The sequence below is a fragment of the Mya arenaria genome, chromosome 5 (assembly GCF_026914265.1).
Source record: "Mya arenaria isolate MELC-2E11 chromosome 5, ASM2691426v1".
Taxonomy (NCBI): domain Eukaryota; kingdom Metazoa; phylum Mollusca; class Bivalvia; order Myida; family Myidae; genus Mya; species Mya arenaria.
The window spans coordinates 40728944-40754880 of record NC_069126.1 but is presented as its reverse complement, the minus strand read 5'-3'; the positions used below and the strand labels follow the sequence as shown (position 1 = coordinate 40754880).

Sequence of the window (25937 nt, the reverse complement as noted above, 5' to 3'; positions counted from 1 at the left end):
GGACTCCTCGTTTTCTGTTTGCTGCAGAATTTTGGTAAAAATCTTTTTACTTTCATCTGATCCTGAATCTGAACAGGAAACCTGCAAATAATTATTTTATTCTTTTTTAATTATAAGCATATTTGAAGAAAAATAAAACAGAAATAGATATAAATAAGTGAACAATAGCTCGTTTTATCAAATATACTCAGAATAAAAGTTAAAAGTATTGAAATTGGCAATAATGCGCATGTAATAATGACTGATTTTTTTTTCAATTTGAACAGTACATGTTTAAATAATTGTATTATTAGGTTAATACAAGATGTCATTGTATTATTATACTAAGTCTATCATGTCGGCACAATGGAGTACCCAGATGAGGACCACTTGTCAGGCTTGATGACTACCTACCAAACTCGCAATGCCAAGCCGAGAACCAAACAGGGTCGCTTTTGTCGGAAGCAAGTAGGCTTACCTCAGTCCTAACTGGAATATTTTTAGTGGAAAGTAACTAATGCTAATGCATTGACCACAAGCTATCTGCAATGACATTTATGTGGAGACTAAATGAATTTATTGTATGTTAGTTATAAACAGAAAAGCTGAGTGATGTTACTTGATGCAGCATTGTTGATAACAGCCTCAACGAGTCCATAAACAATCCTGCTAACACTGGATCTGCTCACGCCATGGGTGTCTGCATCTTCAGATAAAGGCACATTTCGCAAGGCACCGTTGACCGACAAGAACCTGAAATAAAATCTAAAATTTAATATGAGTATAACATGCAAAACGTTATATTCAAAGTATTCCATGCGGTGTATTTTAGTACATTTATTTTATTATTTTAAGGGAAAATGATAGAAGTTGTAAGTGAATTCCTACGTGACCACTCTCACCTTTCATAACCCCTGGTAGACAACCGATGATATGAGCCTAAAACGTTTTCATATTGTGTACTTTAAAGAGTTATTTCTTTTTAACTAAACATACCACTTTTGATAAAGTCAGCAATGTCAACATTAAAAAGAATAAAAAAATCTGTAGAATTGTCCCTTTATATACGATTTAAGGAAGACAGTAGTAAGTACTGAGATAATTTAACAAAAGAGCTTTACATATATACAATGAATGCCAAACATATAATAAATCAATGCATTAAAGATAGAAAACCTACCTGCATTTATTAAATGTGTATTTGCATTTTACTCAGTGATGGTGAAATAAGCACAAGCTGGCGACTAGTAGTATAACGACCGATAGTATTGACCGATAATTATCTTTCCTTGATATGTGTTCACAAATGTGTCCACTAATTCACGTTTCCATACTCTGTAATATCCGCCGCGTTTTAATCATCTTAAAAATTATCATTGCTGCTTTTACCATAAATAATACATGTTACCATGCAACTATCAGTACATACTCTTGTCACAAGTATTGTCTCCTTGTCTCATTATTATCAACACTCTCAGTGAGTAAATGCAATTTCGGTCACACTTATACCCCCCGCCCCACCCCCCGGGTCGGTTTATACAATATATATTATATCAAAATTATATAAATATAAGCATACAAACCTAGAAGTATGAAAATGCACAAATTTGGCTACGAGTCTTCAGATATTATTCAATATTATCTTTAAAAGATTAATTGTATACTATGAAGATCCCATGTTAATCAAGACTTGAAAAAGTTTATCAACATGCTTTCAAAGAGTGTGACTGATCACGACGCATCAAATCAAAACATAATCCCTTACGTAATTAAGTTGAAACAAGTTGATAAAGGAGCTTATGTGTCCCCATAAAACTAGGTATAGTAAGTACCATATAGCACTACGAGAGACCAATTTTGAGGCTCTACCTCGGCGGTGATGGAAGTAAAACATAGTTGATATGACGATACACATTGAAAATAGGTAAAGGTCAATACTGTATAGCATACCAGCAGAATGAGACCAATTTTGAGGCTCTATCTCGGATGTGACGGGAAGTTACACATAGTTGATATGAGGATACACATTAAAATATAAAAATGTTGTTAGTAAAGGTTTCAAAAGTTGGAAAAGGAGCTAATGTGACCCATTAGACAAGGTATAGGTAGGTACCATATAGCAATACGGTCAAAATGAGACACATTTTGAGGCGCTACCACGGCCGTGATAGAAGTTACACCCTGTTACTATTTTTATTAAAAGTTGGAATAGGAGCTAATGTGACCCCATAAGACTAGGCTTTGGTAAGGACTATTTAGCAATACAAGTGAAATACGACAATATTTAAATTCTTTCTTGGTTATGATTGTGACAATGTGAAGATACACATAATCAAGTTCATGAAAAACATAGTCGTATATGAAAAAAGAGAGCTTAATAAAATATAAGATGATCTTTTAGTTGGTAATGTTAAACATAATAACACTAGATAAATGCTTTTTTCGACATATGTAACAGATTATCATTGAGAATCAAACAAAAGACCTATAATAGATCTTTAAGACCAATGAAACACATGTTATAATATTATCACATAAGGTTATTATAAATAATCATATGCATAAAAATCTAAATAATACAGCCGTAGTACAGAAATTAAGAGAATACATAACAGTTATTGTAAGACACAAGCATATTTTATTCGAAAACAATTATAAATTTGCAATTAATAAGCGTCTAAAAGAAGCAAAACTAATAAAAAGAAAACATATACAAACAATAAAACTCTATAAACATTTGATCTTACCGCGTTAAATATTTCCAAAATTTATATTCCAGCAAATTTTGGAAATATTTAACGCGGTATATATATATAATTAGACAAGTTTTGTAGGGGGCGTACCTTAGTATCTCGATTGAAAATGGACTTGACATAAGTAAATGTGGACCAGCAGCTATAACACAATATTCTGTTTCAACTCCTTTGTGAGTCTTTCTAACAAGCTCAGTTTACTCTCAGGTGACCCTCTCAACTCTGATATAAACCTGATATAATTAGTCTGTTCTAATTCCAACCAAGTATGGTAAAAAGTTTGTAAGTTAAACAGATTTATAATATAAGTTACAACATTCGAACTGAGAACAATTGTTCATATAGTGATAATATGCATTTAAATCATTATATGCATTATGCGTCATCAAACACTACGTCATTCGCTGGTGCGCACGTTCCATAAGTACCGTATTAAATTATAATTCATAAAATATATTTGTTATATTAAGCATGAATCGCAATTTTATTTCTGCAGTATAACAAAAATTTAATATATTGTATTAGTATGGCAATCTAAGCGAGATAACACACAGAAGTCACCCTACTTGCTCATTATAGTTATCTGTTCTTGTTATCTTAAAAACATGTATGTTCTGTAAATGCTATAGGCTGCTATCAATTTTATCAAAATTGAACGTTAGTAAAAATACAAATAATGGTTTAATTTATAAAAGGCAACTTACGTTATACGCTTACTGAGTATTTATTATATCACTCAGTACTATCATGTTGGTATCGTTATTATTTCAGTTAAAAATAAGCTTTATTACTTTATTGAACGTAACATGGTTCTGCTCATAACAATTGCTTGACTCAGACGGACTGCCAACGAAAATAGTGGCGATTTATACTCGCACAGCAACCGTAGTTTGGCGAATCGCTTCTGTCATGAAATATTATGGCAGTGCCACCAAAAACGTTTGCAGTGGCAACCAAGATGATGACAATTCTAACAAATTGAATGACAGTCATGTGACCGCCACAAAATATAATGTTTTAAGAAATTAATGGCAGCCGTCTTGAAAAAGTATGCTACATATGCAAAGAAAGGCTATAAACATAGCTCTAAGTCTTGGAATGTAAACATAAACAATTTAAAACGATGAGTCACATTAAACATGACTGCTCTTGAAATAAGTGGAAGCGGAAGTTGCGCACAATAACAAAATGGCTGACATTGTGCGAGAATAGAACACTTACGACCAAAAAATGGGATGTCTCCCAACCCATAAAACAATATATAAAAACTTCTAACCAAATTGTATGATGTCCCTGAACAATTGCGTGAAGTGAAGACAACTGAATGAATGGTATTGGAGATATGAAAAACCCAAAGATCCCCTTTACTTTAACCAAACCTTTTTAAGCCAATTAAGGGCTATAATTTGAATTTAGAATCCAATGGAGTTATTTTACCTAATTGTGCTATGGCCGTTAACAACTATGTGTGGAATCAAGTCAATTTATTTCACAGTATTTAACATAAAACTAAAACAGCTAACTTGCCCTTATTTTCTTTTTACCTGACACAATTTGCTCTTAACTTTACCTAAGTCCCAAAGTAAATCATGGGCCAAGTTTGTATTAAGGATCAAATGGAGCAATGTTAACATATATTTTAATGCCAATGGACAACTGTGTATATTTTAGGTATATGAGTTACAAGTGAAATTGCCAGCTTGCCCTAAAACTTTCCCCGGAAGCTGGTGCCAATGTGAGTAGAATAGCTTCCTTAATCTTCGAATAGTCGAGCTAATAAATGGCAAAATATGTTAAATAATATTAAGATTGCACTCGGCGGCATCACTTTAATCAAGCATGAACACCTCCCATAGGGTAACTGAATCATCCCGCAGGAATTAACGAAAAGTCGATTTCTCGGGCAAGTGCTAGTACCTTATAACAGGATTAAGCTAATCTTTCTATTTTTGAAATGCTATATTCTTAAAAAAATAGTCTGAGAGTATATAGGGTTTGAATGGTCCTTGATAATTATTATTATTTTCTATGTATTTACTTAAATTTAAATATGTAATGTTGCTGAATGAAATAAGCTTCTTAAGCCTGTTTTGCTTTTAAAGTATTTCGAGAAACGAGGCACATGATTTGTTATGTACTTGAATTAGGGGTTTGATGGATAAATATACTCTTTTTTTGCCATTATAACAAATGTAATTTGTATTAAAAGGCTTAAAACTTTTACACAAGTAAAATTACACGAAATATAGCAGTGCAAAAAGTAAGATTAGATCAATCATGTTATAAGAGACTTAAGTAATATCAATAAAGAGGCCCCTACACAACTAACTTTTAGGATACAATTGAATGACCACGAAAAAGACTTCGCAACATATAGGATGGTATGTTTATTTACCGGATTCAAGGCTCAAACATGGCCATGTTGGAAGTTACTCAGTCAAGATAAAAAAACACATTGAACATCGTAAAAAATTCTTCAGTGATAAAGTTCAAAATTGTTTAAGTGTTTATTGGAAGGCAATTTGAAGGCTCTATTTTGGTTATGTAACCTCTTTCAAAGATCTCGCACGATCTGCGGTTATGCGAAAAATGTATTACTTTAGCACTTTAAATTAACATTACGATATTTTATAAGTTCTTTTAATATTTAAATACTGAAATTTCTGACATTGTAAATGCTGTCAACATCAATCAATATACGTACTCACACATATCAAACTTTTTTGTCCGTTAACAGGTAAACAAGTGGAAGTAAATAATATGTTTCGTTTAGCTGTACAGCTACCACATGTTCGGAATGTCTTAACTTTAAATGTCTATGCAATATTCTCCACTGAAGGGGCGTTTTTCTCAATTCTAATTCATTTCATTCTCCCAAATGAATTCCATCGTAAAGTTTGTGTCATTTCAGCAGATGCAATAGGATAAGTTTCAAGCGGCCACTTGCAGTATCTCTGAGAGCAAAAGTTACAACCATGTGTCATTTCAGCAGGTGCAATAGGATCAGTTTCAAACGGCCACTTTTAGCAGGTGCAATAGTATCAGTTTCAAACGGCCACTTGAAGTATCTCTGAGAGCAAAAGTTACAACCATGTGTCATTCCAGCAGGTGCAATAGGATCAGTCACAAACGGTCACTTGAAGTATCTCTTAGAGCAAAAGTTTCAACCATGTGTCATTTCAGTAGATGCAATAGGATCAGTTTCAAACGGCCACTTGACGTATCTATAAGAGCAAAAGTTCCAACTATGTGTCATTTCAGCAGGTGCAATAGTATTAGTTTCAAACGGCCACTTGAAGTATCTCTAAGAGCAAGAGTTACAACCATGTGTCATTTCAGCAGATGCAATAGTATCAGTTTCAAACGGCCACTTGAAGTATCTCTGAGAGCCAAAGTTAAAACCATGTGTCATTTCAGCAGATGCAATAGGATCAGTCTCAAACGGTCACTTGAAGTTTGTCTGGAAGCAAAAGTTAAAACCAATATTATATAATAAGTCAAACGGAAAAAATTCTCAATTTATTTTTTAATAAAAAGGGAAACCTTGCTGCAGTGTCATTGCTTAAGACAATACATATTCAAATATACATATACAAATCAGTGACGTCTTTCATATAGAGAATTATTAATTGATATCGTAATAATGAAATGAAGCATTCAAATATTTTAACTTCATTACAAGGCTTTTATATCTATTTAAAAATATTTATAAACCTACAGTGATCAGTGAACTCATTTTTTTTAAATAGAAATTGCTATGAATGAAACTGTCCAGGTGCTTACAAATGCTCCAAAAGAACATGTATTACTCGCAGTTATTTAAGCTGATACGTTTGCTGTGATGCCTTTATAATTATATCAAATGTCAGACCATAATGAGGTCCCGGGTAGGATCCCGGGCAGGGAAAATTCTTGTAGGCTCAGTACTGGTCCTAGTTTGACACAGGAAGAGTACTCATGGAGTGTTGAAATATATAAAACTAAACTTTGTATATTACTATTGATCAACTTCCTCTGTTATTACTTTTACCCCACTTACAGTAACAGATACTTTCACAGATTAAAATGACTTATTTAATGCAAGATAACTTTGCATTCCATTTAAACAAAAAAATACAAAGGTCTTTGTTAAAGATATATTTTTCGACTTACAAATTTTCTTACTCTTCCCGTCACCGCCACCAACCAATACATTTCCCTAAAGGATAAGAATAATATATACAGAAGAAGAAGAAGACGAACGTTTATTCATCGAAATTATATATACAAACGATGTGTTTGAAATAGGTCAAAATGACACTTGATCAAGCATTCCAACAAAATCCAATCCATATAACACAAAGACGTAATTTTATACATGTAAATTGCATTTACAAATTTGTAATTTGACAAATGATACATTATGGCTTAATTGCCTTACAAATGTGTAATAAATAATTTACTAGTAAATATAACAAAATAAATAGTGGATGTTAACCTTATTCTCAGTTAGCCTACTTTTTCTTTTGGTCACATTATATTGCTCACTTCCTCGTATTTAAACAAACACATGTATATGCTAAACATAGGAAGACTTAGTCAACAAACAGCAAAAAAAAACTCATAAATACATAAGATAAATCAAATAAATTCAGTAAACGAATAAACGTGCGTTGACAGGTATTGGATAATTCAGTGTAATATTATATCTAAGGCGCATTTAAAGTGAGGCGGTTAAGATGATTTGACTGTGCACACTGATGAAAATCCAAGAAAAGTAAAAATCTATTGCAATCCGATAATCATAATCTATTATATTATACCAACCAGATTGAGATTCCAATTAAGAGTTGTATATCTATTTATGAATGAAAGTGTATTAATTGACTAATTTCACAAAATAAGATCATACTACTTTCAACTGCATCTTACCTGACCAAGATACTTTGTGGGTTATTGTTTTATTTCAGTGTGACCAATCTGTTACCGAAGTCACCTGTCTAGTAAAGGTAATGCTTACTGATAAAACTAACTATAATATTGTAACAAGAGTTGTCGTAAGACAGCGGGCTCGGCTTCGCCGCTTTGACTTAGAAGTGAATACAATAATGATGTATGTGCCTGTCAAAAGCAAAAAAAAGTAAACAGTGACAATAACTCTCACAGGCCCAAAACACAATCTCATGAAAAGGTCTCTATAAACACTTTATATATACCAAGTTTGTTCGCAATATGTCGACAAATACTTAAGTTATTAAATACCAACCATTTTTCTATTAATAGTAGCGTTGACCTTGACCTTTTGATGATATGGGCCTCAAACGCAATCCCATGAAAGGTCTCAATACAATCTTCCTATATAACAAGTTTGGTCACTAGATGTCAAACCTAGCTAAAATTATTTGATACACAAGGTGACTTTGAAGCTGCCCTCCCTCCTCCCTCCTCCAAACAATGACACAAGTCATTCTTATAACTTGCTTTCCCTTTGTAAAATCTGGTTAAGATTATAAAAATGTGCTTGTAAGATGTTTTTCATTGATTGTGCGAAGTATTAAGTCAATTGAATAGAGGATATATAAAAAAATATTAAAATCCAAACTTGTCCTAAAACATTAACGTAAGTTCCTAAGTCAATCATAGGCCAAACCTCATTGTGTGATTGACCTAAACAAATGTGTGCAGTATTAAGTCAATTGAATGAAGGGTATAGAAGTTATTGATACATATCCCAACCTGCCGTAAAACTTCAACCTAAGTTCCAAAGTCAATCAGGGGCCATAGTTTGAATGGAATATATATATTCCGAATATTCCTTAACATAGATACCCAATTAGTAGTTTTAGGATTATTTTCAAAATCATAAAGTAATTCAGTATACATAACTTAAACACTCAAAATATACAAAAAATGTATGAATTCTTTCATTGATGCTTGCTTGCGAGAAACCCCAAACATCACAGCTATGGAACAACATGGATTTGACCAACTTATGAAATAAATCAAGAACATGTTCAACCGATAAATAAGTAATTTTAAACAAAAATCACTTTAACTTGTTAAATGTGTTTGAGCTTGACCAGAAAGAGATTTTTTGACATTCGACCCAATAACCACCAGACGTCAAAAGAGCTCAAGGATAACAATATCTTGCGACAATCTCAATTTCAGAGTCGCCAAAGTAAAAATGTAAATTGCCAGGTATTCTACTCTTTTTCCTAAATACTTTTCTTGTTTTATCCTTATTGACAGTTAATTTCCACTTCAAGTGAACAATATTCATATAAAAAACCCATATAAAATATGCATATATTCGCTAGTTTGAGCAAAAATAACGATCATCAGTTTAGAAACAAATCATCTCCTTGATCATTTAAGTATAATGGAAACAATAAAGGACTGAGACATTCACCTTGCCGCCCGCATAACAAACTTTCGAATACGTCCCCTGTCTCATTTTGTAGTTTTACTCTAGATTTAACATGTAAATACATGCTTTTTATGACCTCAAATAACTTTTCACTAAGTCCTAATTTATACAAATTGTACCATATGTTTTCCCTAACTTAATTCTTAAACTGTTTAGAAAAGTCGACAAATAAACAAAATAACTGCTGCTCATTATTAAACACATGGCCTAAAACTATTTAATAAAACAAATGTTGTCAATTGTGCCCATTTAGGCACGAAAACCAGCAGCTTTAGCTTAAACATAAATATAGTTTATTTCAGTCCATTTGTTAAAGCTGCACTATCAAAGATTAAAGGTTTTGATAACTTTTTTATTTTTATTTTGTCTTGGAACCAGCTTATTTTTGCGAAACTGCATAGAAACCAGTTATATTAGACTGTTGACAAAAATAAGATCGCAGATTTTTATATTTAACTTCAAAAATTGATCTTTTATGCATTTTTCTTAAACCGTTAGTAACGGTTTAAAGTGACACTGTTATTGAAAATCAATACATAAACATACATAAATTTTGAGTGATAAGCCTTTAACTACTTACTAAATAATGCATTTATGGAAATAATTATTTACTGATAATAAGAAACCGTGTATTTAATAGCTAAAAACGCGAAAAAATATGGATGATTGGTGAATGTTAAAAGATTTACTATCATTTCATAAGATAGAAATGCCATGTTTTCGGCCCCTTTCTTTTAAATTAAACTTGGTATCCTTAATGAGAATCATTGTTTTCGATATTTATCCTTTTTGGCATATTAAAACAATTTTGATAATTGTGGTAAATCTTATTTTGGAGTAAGAGTGCATCTTTAAGCCATAAAACATTGATTTTCAAACGGAAATATGAAAATCTGCGATCTGATCTTTTGTTCGAACTTTTTTATCATTGGTTTGCATTGGTTTCCAAGTCAAAAAAGTTGTAAAAACGGTTTATCTGTGAGAGTGCAGCTTTAAGGAGTACATTTATATATTCAGTATATAATTTGCCCACAACACTACGTAATGTTATAACTCTTAAAAATTGACATCCTCTAAAGAACCATTCTTGTAGATGGTAATAATATACCATTCACTCCATTTTTTTGAAAATATCCCACCTTGATAATTTGGTTGAAAAGGATCAGCAGTACTAAATTAGTTTATGATTTTATCTGGTCCTGAGCTGCGGCACATATTCAAATACGTTATATTTCTTAAGATATATTCTATACTAAACTTCTAATCTAGTTCGTCAAACATTATTTTCATTTCATTCTTCAGGATAGTTTCATTTAAGTTCAAAATATTCTCATCGGGTTGAAAAATCTACCTTCTGGATTATTTAATCCTTTAAAATATAACGTAAAAGAATTTTATAAAATATGTCGGCTGTTTAGCATTTGTACCATCCTTTAACAACTTCCAGTATAGTAAAGCATTTTTTAAATCTGGTATTTAATAATTTTCCAGTTTGTACTCTGTTTTTATAGTTTAATATTCTGACACGTTTCTTGTATATGCTGCGAGCCTCAATCATTGCCTGTCTATTAATATCAGATTTTTCTTTCCTGAAAATGTTTAATTTATTATTAAAAGTTGTTCTGTTTTCCTGGCACATATTTTGCAAAAGTTGACAACTCCCCGATACCGGTGGACCCTTCTGTGATATGTTTTATATATTGCGACTGTTATCATGGCTTTGTTTACCAAACAATGGCCTAGTAACTGACTCAATACACTCGAAAAGGTCATGCAAACATTGATCAATATCTACACCTGTATTAGCAATTTCAATTCTACAAGTAGTTCAACAAGCCTGTTCGGCAAATTTCTATCATATAAACCTGTAGTATAATTTCTCGTTTCCTGATACTTCCATTTAAAGTAAAAACTGTCTGTATTTATTGAGTAATTATTTTCGATTGTACTTTCTTTTTCTAATTTTTCAGTTGTTTTTTTCCAAATATTGAAAACTCTTACACACAGTGATCATATACTTAGAATATTTTTACTAACGATACAATAGTCTACTCAGCTCGAACCATTATGACATACAGTACAGGCACCGGTATCATTACACTTTGCCATAAGCAACTCTTACACCTGCCAGTAAGGTAATCTCATACATTAAATCAAACCCAATAGTAAACTATTGTTAAACATTTAAACCTACCTGTTATAATATTTTAAACTCAAATGTCTGTATAAAGATAAGGCACAGATTAACGGATGCCTATATTATTTTGAATTTATTAATATTTGATTAAGTATGAAGCGAACAAGAGCTGTCAAAGACATGTGACAAATATCCCTTAATGCTATAATTGGATTGTAAGCCATAAGTAAGCATTTATGTGCGTCTTCCTTTGTGACCGACCATCATTTCATACTCATTCATAACTTTCACCTGAGATATTATTCTCGGTAACCATGCATTTGACAACAAATTATCATCAACATATATCAGCCCTAGATTGAGCTTTATAAGTGACTAAATTTAACCTTCGAAGCTGAGTTTTTGCCTTTTAACCATCCTGGTATCTTAACCCAACATACGCATTCTCTAAATTTGATCCACTGAAATTGTCTGCAAAAAGAATGATTATGTGAAAATAACTTTAAATGTTATAGTTGCATAGAATTAGTATTGTGCCGATGATCGAGTATTATCGATAAATGATCGGAAAGACCTTTCGTCTTCATACCAACTATGTGTAGCCTTTTCATGGGCTTGGTAGAGCCTTTTTTCTCATTTTGACGTTTAATTATATGCTACTTAACAATACCTTTTTTGGGGGGCTACATTAGCTCCTTATCCAACTTTGTTTAACTTTTTAACTTACAGGTTCATTTTTTAAATATTTTTTAATGTTTATCCACGTATCAACTATGCATAACTTTCATAAAGGCCGAAGTAGAGGCATACAACTGGTCTCATTTTGCTCATATTACTATTATGGTTTTGAATCGGACAGACTATCGATAATCGGTTTACGAAACCGATCACTGATCACTGATCGATAATAAATCGATTTAATCATTATTCAATTATCTTAAGTCATCATATTAAGGCATAAATATACAGAACATGCAAAGGTTTTAAGCACCAATGTTCCCGTACAATATTGTTTGTACATTTCTTTTTATAGATTCCATTATTTATTCAGAACGACTATCGTTTTGTGTTTACAAGTTACTATTACAGAACATGAGACCACAGGCTTTAATTTTTGTCATACATTTAGTATTGTATACATGTGTTAAATAAACACAAAGAAGGATATCAATTTCTTATTAATAATCAGTCAGTAACAAGCACAACAAGCAGTTGAATGTTTTACAAGAACATTCTTTTCAGAAAACTGATAAAACTAATTTCTTACATGGTAAGAAGTAAACGGTAACCTGTTTTAAAAAATCAATTTTGAAGCATAAACATGAGAAGTTGAGAACCAATTCTTTAGCAATTAAATTACAAAGAAAGTAAAGAAAAATGAAATAAGGTACTGTAGTGACTTACTGATTTGATAAGAATTTGACTAGATAACTTAACATAGTAACACCTTAACATTTCAACATTAACAAGCATTAACCAGAAATAGAAAACTACTCAGTAGCGCTACGTCCCATGTTTTCATAATCGAATGTTCAAATTTCACTATCGATTGTAAGTCTACTATATGGTACTTACCTATACCTAGTCATATGGGGTTATATTTGCCTTTATCTACTTTTTTACTTACATGGTCGTTCCTTTTTTTAAATGTTCAATGTGTTTCCTTATACTAACTACGTGTAACTTCCATCATGGCCAAGGCAGAGCTTTAAATAAGGTATCATTTTACTCTGATTGCTATGTTGTACTTACCTATACCTAGTTTTATGAGATGACATAAAATATCTATTTTGAATTTTAATACTTGAGGAAGTCGAATTATTGTACATACTCATCGGTCAACAAATATCAGGTGTGGTAACTCTTTTTATCGGTCGAATAAGTTGATGGTCGTTACTATCGGTCACTAGTTTGAGCTCACTTTATAGTGAAGGTCAACAGGCTGTTCATTTAATAAATACCCACAGGGTATTTCTCGTTCGATTTCGTATCGAATAATTCACCACATAATAAATAATGAGATAGAGTACATGATACTCTTACTTGAGGAATGGAAGGTCACATACTATTCACAACTGGGTCGACTGTTGTTGCGTCTAAATGTAAGTTTGCGACTGGTCGTACCGTAAGCACCTATATTTGCGACCAGCTGGTGCTATTTGCGACTTCCGATTTATGATGAAACTCATTTTTCATTTGCGATCGGCAAATTTGCGATGTCACAGCCTAATTTTGCGATGCGGCGACCATGAATGAAACGGGCAACAGGGCCTGTTTAAACACAAAGGCAAAAAAAATGTAAAATCAAAACAAAGCAGATCAGCTTATTATTAATAAACTACATATAAAACGCAATCATTAATATGCAAATGAATGAAGTACTGTACAAGATACTTATTTTCAAACAATTGTTATGTTATTGTTCTAAATGTGCTCGAAGACTCGATACAATTGGTGTCTTTATGTGATCTTTATTAAGCTGACATCTTTAAAACAATACGCGAAGGGGAACCCGCTTAGTAAGACTATATGACCAGAAACAAGTTCCCTTTGTATCATTAAGCCAAGTAGAGGTAAAACAACCCCTTCTTTAGACTTGAACGCGACATGTATGGTATTCACTTTTCTTTTTTACTCGGATATACTTTAAAATAAAATTATAATTTTTTATCAAGTTCTGTTTATTATTAAACAAAGTAGGCTGTTTATCGATGCGAAATTATTCTGCAATCTGCGCAGTTCATGTTTTAATATTAGCAAATTTAAAGCTATTTCAAAACCTTAAAGCAAGTTGTTTATAGTATAAAACCTACCAGGCAGAGAGAGAGAGAGAGAGAGAGAGAGAGAGAGAGAGAGAGAGAATAATTGGTCAGCTGAAACACGGATTATTTTGGCCTTATGCAAATGTTAATTATCGGGTAGGTTTGCGAGGGATGTTCACACATTCTGTAGACATCTCTGATATCTACTTAACCCTAACACATATTTAAAAAAAACTAAGAGAATACCCACTAATTCTTTTTATCACCGAATGCGTAATTGCACTGACATATTATTAAACGATTACAGCAGGTGTTTTGAATTAATCTGCTTGTGTAAGGTTTGCGCCTTCTTGTACTTGACTACAAATTGTGAATCATGGCTTCATTGAATTCCTTAATCGAAATAAATCGGATCAAATTTTAGGACGAATTAGAGATCACAAAAAAGTTCGAAAAAACCCGATGCCAGTATGACTTACAACGGCACACCTACAGACCCTGGAGCAAACCACAAGCACTTCTATCTTAAAAGTGAAAAATGTTTATGCTAATTTCTTCGACATTTCTCTGGTTTGTAAGTAGATTCATTATACAATCAGGATCAAATTTGGATTTCTGACCGTAAATGTAAGATAATATGATGACAAGAAAACTGACAATACCTACCTTCATATTTTCCAAATGCACGCACCCCCTCCCCTCACACAAACCGGAAGTTACACACCCCAATTTAAAACAAAATCGTTGTTGCTGGAGGTAGAACTGGTATTAAGACTTAAAGTAGATGTCGTTTATTTTATGTTATTTGTAACTATTGATTTGATATGTATTGTTATAATTTAGATAAATAAAAAAAACTTACATGTTATAAAGCTTCGTCTCAAAATATTAGTATTGGCAGCCCTCATATTCGTATGCACTTTTATACAGGTCTACAATTAAACATGGGATAACATCATGGGATAGTACTTTAAAGGATATAATGAAGGTACAATTGTTTGGTTTTAAAATATTCAGTTTGATTGAACATTTACACATTGTATTCAAACAAGTTAATTTAAGTAACAAAAATAAACTTTTGCGTTTCTTCGTTTTTATCAAAAGAATTCAAACTATGCGGTTTGAGGTAACACGAAAGACTTTTTTATACAAAAAAGACAACCAAACAAACTGATTAAAGTAAAGATTATAAAAAAAGTTCTCATACATTTAAATATGTTCAGCGTGATGTTAAGTAAACATATTGATGGAAAGATAATATGTAAATTTTGAATTAAAAGCATTTAAAAATAGATCATTCATTTTTCGAAAATTGCCCATTCAACACCTTAATCAGTTATTTACATATTTATTTAGTTTTAAAGGTTTAAATTTCAAGAATAGATATTTTTATATTATACAATTGTATAAAATCCACAGCTATTATCACAGATAAACCGAAGCGCAGCATTTATATCTGTGTTGTTTAAACGGGAGTTTTTTAAATCACTTTCTTTACGTATGTTCTATTTTTATAGCTCAGAAAACCCCCATAAAATACGCAAAATGGAGGACGCTTTAAATATACACGGTATTTTTGTTATTTGTTCCTAGTCTATCACGGAATATTATGATTTTGCATCTGATTTATGCGAAAATCCTACCTGAAGTGACAATCGCTAATCACGTTTTTCTTTCTAAACCAAACATTTATTGCCATAAAAAACGTTTCAAAGGCGGTACGGATTTTTACTGGGCAAACATATCAAGTGATGCCCAACATTTTTTCTAGATTATTGCCTCAATGCCGCATGTGCTTGGCAGGGATTCGTTAACACTTCACCATAAACAGACTTCCTACTTATACCTGTTCAAATACCATCAAATCTTTTTTTCTAATACCTGCTTTAATTTTACAATCCTTTCCAGCTTAGTCCTAATAGCTGCTTTAATAACAACTTACCATCACGCTTCTTCCTAGTACTTGCCTCAACAACATCTTACATTGTAGCTTCTTCCTTGTACCTGCTCCATTACCATTTTACCTTCAAGCTTCTTCCTAAGATCTGTTCCAGTACCATCATCCCTTCCAGCTCCTTTCTTATGCCTGTTCCAATACCATCATCCTTTCCAGCTTCTTCCTTATACCTGCTCCAATACCACCATCCCTTCCAGCTTCTTCCTTATACCTGCTCCAATACCACCATCCCTTCCAGCTTCTTCCTAATACCTGCTCCAAAACAACCATCCCTTCCAGCTTCTTCCTATTACTTGCTCCAAAAAAACCATCCCTTCTAGCTTCTTCCTAACACCTGCTCCAAAACAACCGTCCCTTCCAGCTTCTTCCTAATACCTGCTCCAATACCACCATCCCTTCCAGCGTCTTCCTAATATATGCTCCAATACCACCATCCCTTCCAGCTTCTTCCTAACACCTGCTCCAAAACAACCGTCCCTTCCAGCTTCTTCCTAATACCTGCTCCAATACCACCATCCCTTCCAGCTTCTTCCTAATACATGCTCCAATACCACAATCCCTTCCAGCTTCTTCCTAATACCTGCTCCAAAACAACCATCCCTTCCAGCTTCTTCCTTATACCTGCTTCAATACCACCATCCCTTCCAGCTTCTTTCTTATACCTGCTCCAATATCACCATCCCTTCCAGCTTCTTCCTAATACCTGCTCCAAAACAACCATCCCTTCCAGCTTCTTCCTAATACCTGCTCCAAAACAACCATCCCTTCCAGCTTCTTCCTAATACCTGCTCCAATACCACCATCCCTTCCAGCTTCTTCCTAATACCTGCTCCAATACCACCATCCCTTCCAGCTTCTTCCTAATACCTGCTCCAATACCACCATCCCTTCCAGCTTCTTCCTTATACCTGCTTCAATACCACCATCCCTTCCAGCTTCTTCCTTATACCTGCTCCAATACCACCATCCCTTCCAGCTTCTTCCTAATACCTGCTCCAATACCACCATCCCTTCAAGCTTCTTCCTTATACTGGCATAAATTCCATCTTACCTTCAAGCTCCTTCCTAATTTCTGCTCAAATACCATCTTACCTTACAGCTTCTTCCAAAAACCTGCTCCAGTACCACCAACTCTTCCGGAGTATTCATAAAACCTGCTCCAATACCACAATTCCTTCTTGCTTCTTCCTTATACCTGCTCCAATAACATCTTACCTTCAAGCTTCTTCCTAATACCTGCTCCAATACCATCTTATCTTACAGCTTATTCCTAATATTTTCTTTAATACCACCGTCCCTTCAAGCTTATTTCAAATAACTACTCCAATTCCTTTTTACCTTCAAGCTTCTTTCTTATACCTGCTCCAATACCATCTTCCTTTCCAGCTTTATCTTAACACCTGCTACAATAATATCTTTCCTTTCAGCTTCTTCCTAAAACCTGCTACAAAACCATCATCTCCTCCAGTTTTTTCCTTATTCCTGATTCACTACCATCTTACCTTCAAAGTTCTTCCTAAAACGTGCTCCCATTCCATCATCTCCTCCAATGTCTTACTAATTCCTGCTCAAATGTTATCTTCCCGTGCGGCTTCTTATCCTTATACCCGCTACAATCAAAAATCTCCTCCAGCCTCTTCCTGACACCTGCTACAATACTTTCTTCCCTTCTGGATTTTTCCCCATATCTGCTCCAATAGCATCTTTCTTTCCAGCTTCTACCTTATTCCTGCTACAATATTTTCATCCCTTCTGACTTCTTCCTTAAATCTGCTGCAAAATTTCATTCTATCTTCTTCCTTATGCCTGTTCCAATACAATCTGCCGTTCCAGCTTCTTCCTTATACATGCTCCAATACCATCTTGCCTTCCAGTTTATTTCTAATGCCTGCTCCAATACCACCGTCCTTTACAGTTTCTTTCTAATACAAGTTCCAATACAATCTACTTTCCTTCTTCTTCCTAATATCTGCTCCAATACCACCATACCTTCCAGCTCCTCCGAATACTGCTCTTATACCACCATCCCTTCAAGCTTCTTCCTTTAACCGGCTCAGAGACCATCTTTCCTTCAAGCTTCTTCCAAATTCTTACTCAAATACCATTTTACTTTAAGGCTTTTTAGCTCACCTTAGCCTAGGCTGAGGGTGAGCTATTAGAATCGATGAATGTCCGTTGTCCGTCGTCTGTTGTCCGTCGTCTGTCGTCTGTCGTCCGTCCGAACTTAGTTTGTTAACACTCTAGTGGTCATATTTATGCCTCTATTGTCACGAAACTTGTTCAAGATGTTTGTCCCAGAAATGACTCGGACGAGTTCGAATATGGGTAATCAGGGATGAAAAACTAGGTCATATGACCCCAAAATAGAAAAATCTTGTTAACACTCTAGAGGCTACCTTTTCAATCCAAATAACCTGGAAATTTCTCAGAAATGTTTTTTCGATGATTTCTAGCTCAAGTTCGAATATGAGTCATCTGGGGTTAAAAATTAGGTTACAGAGCCAACATATGGGAAAAACCTTGTTAAAACTTTAGAGATGACATTTTCAGCCCAAATATCCTGAAAATATGTCAGAAAGGTTGTTTCGATGATTTCTAGCTCAAGTTGGAATATTGGTCATTTGGGGTCTAAAACTAGTTCACAGAGCCCAATTATGGAAAAACCTTGTTAACACTTAAGAGGTAACATTTTCAGCCCAAATATGCTGGAAATATGTTAGAATGCTTGTTTCGATGATTTCTAGCTCAAGTTTGAATATGGGTCATTTGGGGTCAAAAACTAGTTCACAGAGCCCAAATATTGAAAAACCTTGTTAACACTTAAGTTAAGAGGTAACATTTTCAGCCCAAATATCCTGGAAATATTTTAGAAAGGCTGTTTCGTAGATTTCTACCTCAAGTTCAAATATGGGTCATCTGGGATGAAAAACTAGGTCACAGAGCCAAAATATGGAACAAACCTTGTTTACACTTAAGAAGTAACATTTTCAGCCCAAATATCCTTGATATATGTCAGAAAGGTTGCTAAGATGATTTCTAGCTCAAGTTCGAATATGGGTCATCTGGGGTTAAAAACTAGGTCACAGATCCCATATATGGAAAAACCTTGTTAACACTTACGGGGTAACATTTTCAGCATAAATATCCTGGAAATATGTCAGAAAGGTGTTTTCAATTATTTCTCAAGTTCGTGTGTCATCTGGGGTAAAAAAAAACTAGGTCACAAGGCCAAAATATGAAATAACCATGTTAACACTCTAGAGGTAACATTTTCAACCCAAATATCATGGAAATTGGTCGGAAAGGCTGTTTCTTTTATTTCTAGCTAAAGTTGGAATATGGGTCATCTGGGGTGAAAAACTAGGTCACAGAGCCCAAATATTGAAAAACCTTGTTAACACTTTAGGGGTAAGATATTCAGCATAAATATCCCAGAAATATGTCAGAAAGGTTGTTTCGATGATTTCTAGCTCAATTTCGAGTATGGGTCATTTGGGGTCAAAAACTAGGTCAAATAGCCCAAATATGGAATACTCTTGTTAACACTTTAGAGGTAATATTTTCAGTCCAAATATCCTGGAAATATGTCAGAAATGTTGTTTCGTTGATTTCTAGCTCTTGTTCGAATATGGGTCATCTAGGACCAAAAACTATGTGTATGAACATGTTTGATAATAAGCTAAATTGCTGTAGTTACCCGAGAGGTATTGCGCTTTAATTATATAAATAACCTAAAATTGCTCTTGTCCTATCAATAACTATTTAAGCATTTGTCCAATCATCACAAAATATGCTGACAATGTCAATTGGTATAATACATCAGAGAAGCCAAATGCCGGTTATTGCCCTTTAATTATCCTCATAGCACACAGTTTTACTCTGGTGAGCGATATAGGGCTATCTTGGCCCTCTTGTTCCAAATACCTGCTCCAATACCACCAATCCTTCCAGATTATTAATAACACCTGCTCCAATACCATCATTCCATCCAGTTTCTTCCTAATACCTGCTGCAATACCATCTTACCTTCCAGCTTATTCCTAATACCTGCTCCAATACCACGATCCCTTCCAGCTTATTCTTAATAACTGCTCCAATACAATCTTACCTTCCAGGTTATTCCTAATACCTGCTCTACAACCACCATCCCTTTCAGCTTATCCCGAATACTTGCTCCAATGCCATCTTACCATCAAGCTTCTTTCTTTTACCTCCTCCAATACCATCTTCCTTTCCAGATTTTTCTTATTTCCTGCTACAATAATATCTTTCCTTTCAGCTTCTTTCTAAAACCCGCTACAATACCATCATCTCATCCAATGTCTTCCTAATCCCTGCTGCAATCACATCTTCCCATCCGGCTTCTGCATTATACCTGCTACAATAAATCATCTCCTCCAGCCTCTTCCTGATACCTGCTACACTACTTGTTTCCCTTCTGGCTTCTTTCTTATTTCTTTTCCAATAACATATTTCATTCCAGCTTTTTCTTTATACCTATGCCAATTCCATCTGCCTTTCCAGCTTCTTCCTTATACCTGCTCCAATTCCATCTTGTTTTCGAGTTTATTTCTAATACCTGCTGCAAGACCATCATCCCTTAATACCATCTAACATTCCAGCGTATTCCCAGTTCCTACTCCAATACCACCATCCGGTACAGCTTATTTCTAATACAAGCTCCAATACCATCTTATCCTTCCAGCTTCTTCGTATTACCTGCTCCAATACTACTTTCCGTTCCAGTTTATTCCTAATACCTGCTCCAACACCATCCTACCTTCCAACTTATTCCTTATACCTGCTCCAATACCATCTTACCTTCAAGCTTTTTTCTTATACCTGCTCCAATACCATTTTCTTTCCAGCTTCTTCTTCCTAAAACCTGCTACAAAACCAACATCTCCTCCAGCTTTTTCCTAATCTGATCCAATACCATCTTACCTTCAAGTTTCTTCCTAAAACCTGATCCAATTCCATCATCTCCTCCAATGTCTTTCTAATTCCTGCTCCAATGTCATTTTCCCTTCCGACTTTTGTCATCAACGGAATGTATGTTGCCGTCAGCGAAATTATCCAAGTGACGCTTTCTTTCATTTGTGTTTAAGTATGTTCTAGGTGTAAACGTCTATTTACAGAACATTCAAGCAGGGAACATTCCATTGTGCAAAACAATTGCAATATGAATTGTGTTAGTAGTGTGGTGACGTCAATGATCGCGTATACACATGAGTGAAATTTATTGTATAAATGTGTACAGTGCATAGTGCATAATAATGAGTCTGATATTGCTTAATTCCAATGATTTGCTTTTAAAGTTGGGGAGTATGAAGACACCATTTCACCTAAAAATGATCATTGAATGCTAGACCAGTACACTAATAACTCATGGATAATAAAGGGAATGAATACATTTTAGAGCGATATTATTTTGAAGAGAAAACCCCCGCAGCTTACGCGGGCGCGCAGAAAAAAATCCCGAAATATTTAATGTCACTTACATAAAGCAATGATCAAGAAGATTACTCGCTTTTGAAAACGAAATAGAAGGGAAATAAACGGTACGATTCAAACTCTGAGTTTTGGCCTTGTTTCTTTGGTTCCCTGCCAGGTTTTTGAAGAAGAGAGCAGATAACTAGAAAGTTGAAGTTTTGGCCTTGAAGTTTTGAGAAGGCGAACTTCGTTTTAACAAGAAAACTCATTGCTTTTATTTGCTCACCCCGTGATTAATGTAGTACCGATGAAAGGGATTTCACACATACGCAAGTTTAAGATGTCTAATGAATTAAAGATAAATTAGAAATGTAAATTGTCAATAGAAACAAATTTAACATACATTCTTTATTCTGTCTGTTAAGATTGTAAATGTCTGTTTTTTATTGCTTTAAATAAGAACGCAATATTGTTGTCATACGGTAAGATACAATCAATTTAGTTTTATTAATTTATAATCAGCGTTTAAATATCCATTTAAACAATATCAACATTATTTAAGGTTAGCAGTCATCAAAAATGAGGTCTAAAAATGAAAAAAAGCTCTAACATACAACTAATTTACGAACCCGTACTATTTATGATTAAGTTTAAGTATCCTTAATTCGTATTATCCACGGTTAAATGTAAAATGAACTCCAGATCACGTTGTAATGGGTTAGACTTATGGTTGATATGAGTAAATCATCTCAAAACTATTTAAAGTATAATTCACTGTCATATCAGAATGCATAGAAATATTTTTCCATCGCGTAAGGTAGCTGGGTAGACCGCGTCCCATTATGATGTGCGTATAACCCGTGGTATCTGCTTTAATTCAACTATGAGATAGCATACGTGTGTTACTAAAAAGAGGATTTAAACATGTGCATCAAAGTAAACCTGCCGAATTATGTCGCTGCATTAACTCGCAAATTAATTATATAGTAAACGTTACTATTTCCATATTTTTTGTCAGAGTTCATACCATATCTACAGTAAACACTAACATATTTCCAACCTACGTTAACCTGTTTTAAACTGCGCGCTTTTATACATAAATGGCATGCACTTTGAGTTGTATACTTTATATTGGTTGTAGATTTAAGGAAAAGAAACTATACATCTTAACGCTACTTGATGTTCACGAACACTATTTGTTAGTATTTTATTAAAATTACATAAGTAGAGATGCAGAAGTGCATAATTTAAGAATGTATATGTGTATGCACTATACTAGGTTCTGATTTAGCCACTATCAAGCACAATCAAATAAAAATTGAAACAGAATTAAATGACTTTATCCCCTTAAGGAGAGCTAAAACATTTATTTCCTTTGATGTTATGCGTTACCTTATTCAGTTTCCAGACAGTTCAATTGTTCTTTTTGTAGGTTTGCTGTACAGTATAATTGTTAAAGTTCCTGTCACCTTCAAGCTTCTCGACGATGAGTTAGCTTACTCTCAAATTAAATATATATATGAGAGTAAGCCGAGTCGAAAAAAAAGCAAACAATACTGTGCCACCAATCCGTTTTCCATCATTTCCATTTATTTGCTTTAAACATCCACAAGTCTATTCAAATTTGTTCAGAACGAATCACCGACAGTGATTCTTTCTTTTCATGTCTTGAAATTTGAATTCAGTTTAAAAACAGTGAACTCGTATCGAGTAGAACAAAATTAGGTTCTAAATAAACAAATACATTGTATTCTTGATGTCGAAATGTATGAACAGTGTACAAAATGTAAGGAAATACAAATTTGCCTCTTTTTATATCGTTTTCCATGTCAATGCTGAATAAAAAAAATACGCCGCCAAAATAGTCTTCACTGGTTATAGCATACTAGCATATATGCCTAAACTGTGGTCGCGTTTGCTTCCCTTTCAAATTTTAAAAATTATACCGTTTGAACGGATCAATAAATTGTGATTATGAAGTTAATACTGCATTCCGTCAATTTTTTATTTAAAAGCAAAGGTTCAATTCACACATGCGAACGTTCCACAATGCGCATGCGCTTTACTAACGTTTGCGTAATTAGTAGGTAACACAAACTACTACGCCGGTAATTCGTCGGGAGCATTCATGCGAAAATGAACATCACTTCATTTGTACAAAAAAGTACTAAAGAGAGTAAATATTCTAATTTGACAGAAGTTTTATTTCTTAAATATTATTATTTAGATGTTTTAGTACTACTAAACAACTATACAACTAAAACTAAACAACGTCTGATTATTTCAACAAAACAAAACGAACATAAAATCCTCATATATACAAAATTATAATAATTATATCAATTTACGAGAACAGAACAGTGGGCTTGTGTTATGATATACTTTTACCAGTCGTCTGCACGCCTTCGTTCCTATCTACTGTCATAGATAAAATTAGTAACAGCCCGACGCGTATGTTATAACATTCGCTCATGTTTAAACGCGATCACTACACTGCTTACACAGCGAGCCGCTGTTTTATCGTTCTGACTATCAAACATGACTACGAAGCATAACTCTTCACGGTATTATGCGTCGGGTTATGCAGAAGTTGTTTCCCTGGCACCGCCGAGGGCAGCATCGTCATACAATAATGTGTATATTAGTTTGTTACTTTTACCTCGCAAATACCCCTCACATCATAGATTATATTCCTTATATCTCGCAAGGGGTCAAAACATCATACAAAATAATTCCTGTCCCTCTCAAAAACAAAATCTTGTAAAAAAAGAGCAGAAACTCGCTTAGCAGTAAATCATCACAATTCCTATTCCTTCCGTTTTCCTAGTATTACTATCTATCAGAATTTGCCAGAAATATTGTTGACTGTTTTAATTATCCGCGTAAGGCATGATTCTGGAATAGGTTTGGCACATCCAAAGACAGATGCCTTTGAAAAAATATCTCGAGTACTTGACATAATGCAACGTTTGTGCAATGGTTCATTATATTTTAAGTATTACACTCCTTGGAAGATTTCATCACATTACTATTGATGAATAATCAAGTGTTTAGAAAAAGTTGGAATTTCATGCTTTAAGACAAACAAATATTTGTATATCGACCAATTAAACTGAAACAAAAAAATATGTATTTAACACACAATGATAAAAAGATCACGTTAGATGGTTAAGTTTTAAATAGATTTTAATTATTTTCACGAATATATGTTGAAACACACTCTTATTCAAAAGCATGCCTCAAAATGGAATACTTTTGAAAAAAGATATATTTATATCATGTACACTTTCAGTGCAACTCGGGCTCTGGCCAACTTATGACCAGGTCACATGTAAGTATTATTACAGATACTCTGGGCGATGATATCACTATAAATATGATTTTGAATGGTTTAATGTGACATCATTATTGGTTAATATTGTTTACAGTAACACTTGTATTAAACCGTCACACCTTTATAAAACTTATACATTTCCTGCAACAAACAAGACCACAGGAGTAAAGCATATTTTATATTTCTATACTTCCAAATGTCTAGCTAGAAAACAACAGCTACAGGTCCCCTTACCAAATATATCTTATATATACATGTACATTGCGTAAGGGTTGGTCCCGTTTCATTAACGTATAGAACTGCGTGAGTTTTTTTAACAATTATTATTGCTCACTGCTGACCCTCATATCGGATTATTTAAAGTATATTCGCCCATTTCAAAAATGTTTTATCATTATTTTGACACGTAATGAAAATATATTTAGGACTTGAATAAAATAATAAGCAATAATACAGGAGCGGTGTGGTTTACTGTGTGTGTTCCTTTGCTTGCGGTCATTTGGTATTGTTAATATAACAATAGATCTAGATGCAGGAACAAAACATATGTGTTCTAGAAAAGTATGGTTTATAAAAATAACGTTTTGCTCTATTTCAGGGCCAAGACCAGCACTTGTTTATCCGAGAGGTAGGCACTTATTATTTGGCATTTTGCGATATTTGTAGTGTAAATATGAAATTGTAAAAATGTTCATTCTTTAAATTCAAGTATCTGTATTTTGCTTCATTTCTAACTTTTATGAATTTTTTTGTTTCATTTCATACTAATCTACATTAAATCACTAATAATTGGTATCGCAATAGAGTACAAAAGTACGAGAGAACGGTTGCTTGTTACTGACTGAATCATTGGTCGCTATATGGACAATGCATGGATATAAATATTTTTTCTTTATGTGTTGTACCGGGCTTTTTTGAAGATCATTTTATTTCTTAATAACTACAAGGCTATTTGATGACTATCATATCTGAAGCCTGTAATAATCAACACAATACCAAATTTGTTTGAGACTGGGAATTTATTGAAAATACCATAAACTAAATAAACATCGATTATATGAGTAGTATGGTACATATTGATTACATAACTGGCGGCGAAAGACCGCCATAAGAGAAACGCCGCCAGATTATAAGAAAGCATGTGAGTGAGTTGTCGCCCTTTGCACAATAAAC

At 33.7% G+C, this 25937-nt stretch overlaps 1 protein-coding gene across 1 annotated transcript in view; it reads left to right on the top strand.

Annotated features, from left to right (window-relative positions):
* Positions 1 to 345: 345 nt before the first annotated feature.
* LOC128235688 (ladderlectin-like) overlaps positions 346 to 25937 on the top strand; it is a 32228-nt gene continuing 6636 nt past the window's right edge. Inside the window, exon 1 of the mRNA XM_052950490.1 lies at positions 346 to 447. Coding sequence (XP_052806450.1) covers positions 346 to 447 — 102 coding nt within the window. The remainder of the gene's footprint in view (positions 448 to 25937) is intronic.